A 4,134-nucleotide genomic window follows, 5' to 3' on the forward strand; every position below is an offset into this window, starting at 1 on the left:
GGCTGGGTGGCAGTGTACAATGGAAGGGTATTAGCTCCAGCTGGTAGCTTGGCACATGCATTGCTGTGCCTACCCTGGAATGAACATGGCTCCTGGGAGTCTGGCATTGGCAGGCCTTGTTTGGGATCCTGATCGGTGTCATGTTGGGTACATCATGCTAGGATCGCTTAGTCTTTCTGAAGTAACTATTTTCTGTCTTTAATTTCCCTTTAAGGAAGAAAAAAGGCTGAGAGCATCGTACATACACGCAGAGGAGAGCGAGAGAGAGAAGTTTGCCCTTTTTTCCGCCTCCGTCAGGGAGAGTCACGAGAAAGAGAGGACCAGAGCTGAAAGGACTAAGAACTGGTCGATAATCGGATCGGTTCTAGGGGCGATCATCGGGGTGATGGGATCTACCTACATCAATCGTGTCAGACTGCAAGAACTGAAGACTCTGCTTCTAGAAGCTCAGAAAGGACCAATCAGCTTACAGGAAGCCATACAGGAGCACGCCTCTGTGCATAAGAACCAGCAGAGGGACCTGGGCGAGCTCATTTTAGCGTTAGGAAATGTGGTACCGACTGTGCTGCCTTCGGGCCAAGAAACACAGAGAGGAGGGTCTGCGATTCCAGTAAACTCCTCGGGCTCAGCGGATCAGGCATTAAAGGCAATTAAAGAACACACGACCTACACTAAGGAAACTGGGAAACACTTCGAACATTTACAGCAGCAGTACAGCAACCTAGAAAAGAGTATTAACAAAATAGCAACAGATGTGCAAAACGTCAAGTCGGCGGTTTCCACGCGGACTGCGGCGCTGCCAGTTACCGCTTACGTTCCGAGGGGTGGAGGGGAAGAGGCACCCCTGCAAAATGTCATTTTTGAGTTGGCTGATGCAGAGGAGAGACTGGGAACAAAGATAAACAGGAATTCCATATACAGCACTGCGCTGACGTGTACTGTGATGGCATTAACCCTTCCTGTCATGTATGTCCTTCTTAAAGGGAACTAGAAATAAAATTGTGCTTCAAATCTTTATTTTAAAAATCGTCTTTGTTTTAATAATATCATTGAAAGCTAAATGCAAAGATGAAATACATACAGGATATGGGAGCTGAAGGATTAGGATTACCTGCGTTGTGTTGTGAATGGGGCACATAGAACACAATTGATTTCCGTGTGCACATGAGGTCACTGACGTGGTTCAGATGCTGAAAAATGCCAGTCACCACCAGGGGCGTAACTAGAAATCACAGGGCCCCATAGCAAAATCTTGTATGGGGCCCTGTGATTTCTAGATAATTCCGCCTGATAACCCAAACAGCCCACCTGAGGGTGACCCTGCAGAGCCCACCATAGACTCTCTATGGTGAGCTCTGCAGGGTCTCAGGCGCGGCGGTCAAGCCTTCTTACCTGTCTGGCCGATCCTCTGTCCGCCTCCTCCCCCACGATCACTTGCGGGCTCCGCCTCCTCCGTCACTGGGCCCCACCTCCTCGATCGCCGGGCCCCACCTCCCCATCGCTAAGACCTGCTTCCTCGATCGCTGGGCCCCGCCTCCTCCATCTCTGCCGACGACGGGCCCAGCCACCTCCCCCGAAGCTGCTGGTTGGCATCGACTCAGCAGCTGTGAGGAGGTACGAGCCGCTGCACATGTGAATGGCTGCGTGTTTCTACTCATAGCCGCTAGTGACAGCCAGCAGCCTGAAATGCCATAGCAACCCAGGCGGCCCGCACGGCATCAGGGGGATGTCCTTGCTGGGCCCCCCTGTGCCTCGGAGCCCCATGGCGGCATTCTGGGTCGCTATGGTGATTGTTACGCCACTGGTCACCACCTATAGTGTGAACGGGCTCTTGAAGAATACAGTATTATCGCTTCTCCACCCCCCACTGGCTGGACAGTGAAGGAGAAGCAGCAGACTGATGAACTCATCCCTCTGCTCTCTTCTCCCATCAGCGTGTTCCTTGTCAACACATTTGCATGCAACACATTGAACTATCTCCAAGTCCTGCGCTGTATATACTGGAGGCTGATACCAACTCCGATTGAGGTACATAAGTTACATTAAAACAATTATTGTAATGAGTACAGAGCTGCATTCGAGTATTTGATATGTGCCTGAAGTTCAGCTTTAACATTCCCTAATATAAAAAATTCTAGTCCTCTCCTCCAAAAAACTGCGATGCAGCAAAGGAACATACCATACGTCTCGTTAGGGATATCTGTAAAAAAATAAGTCAAGGCAACTGGACTGGCTGTATTTTTCTTGAAGACGTTTCACTGGTCATCCGACCAGCTTTCTCAATTCAGAATGACACACAAAGTCATTCTGAATTGAGAAAGCTGGTTGGATGGCCAGTGAAACGTCTTCAAGAAAAATACAGCCAGTCCAGTTGCCTTGACTTATCTTTTACAGATATACCATGACCTGGATGAATGAGAACCTTCACAGACATACTTGTCATTAGAATGCACCGGATACGGATACTAGTATTGGTATCGGTGCCGATACAGAGTATTTGGGTGACTAGTCGTCCTCGCCAAAATGCTCCATTACTTACCCCCGATACCGGAATTTACGGTCAGAGGCAGGGAGATTTCCTCTAACCGGCAGTGCCGCGAGGGAACATGGAGCCGGCTACCCGCACAATCGGGAATTTGCGGCAGGTGATGACCCACTGCCCTTCTTCCTGATTGTCCAGGTAGCCGGCTCCATGCTAGCGGAAGTGCCGGTATTGGTACTCTGTATTGGCGAGTACCGAAAGATAAATATCGGTACTTGATACCGAAAAAACGGTATCGGTGCATCCCTACTTGTCCTATACGATAATGGCTTATGTTATATGTGCTCCTTGGTGTAGGGGAGGAGAAGGAATCCAAATGTCTGCCTGTACGGCAGTGTTTCCCAACTTTTTCTCAGTCATGGCACCCTTTAAAAGCAAAATCTGGAGGCACCCAGTCTAAAATGTTTAAAAAAATGACCTGTGGATCCTAGGTAGGGGTCTAGAATTGATTTTAAGGGGGACCCCATGCAAAACGTAAAAAAACAACAAGGAGTTCCTCCCATCACATCAAAAGCACCCCCCAACCTTCCCATCAGAGTCCTACCTTATACACTTCACCACAATGTGACTACAGCAGCATGGCAGAGGGTGGGAGGTGGAGCAGGTATAGAGAGAGGTGGTCTTCTGTCCTTACCTGAATGCTGGGGAGGTCTTGGATGCAGCTCGCCCTGGACTAGCGCCATGCATTTCTACAGGACTACAGGAGTGTAATGCATTTCACCTGCACCATAGAAATGCATTACACTGTGCAGAAATTTGAAGGCACCTCAGATATTGTGGTACCGTGGTTGAGAAAGGCTGATGTATGGGATCCCTATAGAATGGGCGTCATTGAACGCAGGCGGAACATTCCATGGACAACGCTCTGTCCACAATTTAGTACAATAATTTCTTCTTGGCCTACAGTATCCGTTATTAGAATGACCGAGCTGTATCTGTTCTAAACATTCATTTTGCCTCTCCGCCATTGTATGTTATGGGTCAGAAAAACACCTTACAGCAGATATAACTCATTTTATTGTAAGTATTAGACATGGCTCAGAAAGAATTAAGACAGGAGCCAATTAACCTAGCAGCATTTCTTTGGACTGTGGGAGAATACCGGAGTACCCCAGAAAACCTACGCAAGCTAAGGCAGAACATGCAAACTGCTTGCAGATAGTGTGCAGACCTGGATATGAACCAGGGACCCCCAGTGCTACAAGGCAGAAGTGCTAACCATTAAGCCTCTGTGCGGCCCCAATTTGTAAACAATTCACAGGGCCCTTCTCCCTGCGAATATCTGTGAATGTTCTTTTTTGGTGAATAATGCCAAAAACAAACGTTCTTAATATATTTTTTTCCCAGTTCTAATGTAGTGTTTTGTAATAACACATTCTGGCCACCAGATGGAGCCGAGGAGCATAGGCAATAAGTATTTATTTTCTATTCTCAGCTCCATCTAGTGGCCGTAATGTGTTATTGCAACACTACATTCAAACTGGGAAAAGAATTAACATTGTTTGCCAAAAAAAAGTTAACGTACACAGATATTCAAAGGACAAAGGGCTCTGTGAATTGTTTATAAATAGAACAGTAAGTCATGTCATTTC

At 47.6% G+C, this 4,134-nt stretch overlaps 1 protein-coding gene across 1 annotated transcript in view; it reads left to right on the forward strand.

Annotated features, from left to right (window-relative positions):
- Window positions 1-1,021, forward strand: part of CCDC51 (coiled-coil domain containing 51) — an 8,653-nt gene extending 7,632 nt beyond the window's left edge. The window contains exon 3 of the mRNA XM_018557978.1: window positions 215-1,021. Coding sequence (XP_018413480.1) covers window positions 215-991 — 777 coding nt within the window. The 3' untranslated portion in view covers window positions 992-1,021. The remainder of the gene's footprint in view (window positions 1-214) is intronic.
- Window positions 1,022-4,134: the final 3,113 nt, after the last annotated feature.

This window comes from Nanorana parkeri, unplaced genomic scaffold (genome assembly GCF_000935625.1).
Source record: "Nanorana parkeri isolate BGI_ZX_2015 unplaced genomic scaffold, ASM93562v1 scaffold314, whole genome shotgun sequence".
Lineage (NCBI taxonomy): Eukaryota > Metazoa > Chordata > Amphibia > Anura > Dicroglossidae > Nanorana > Nanorana parkeri.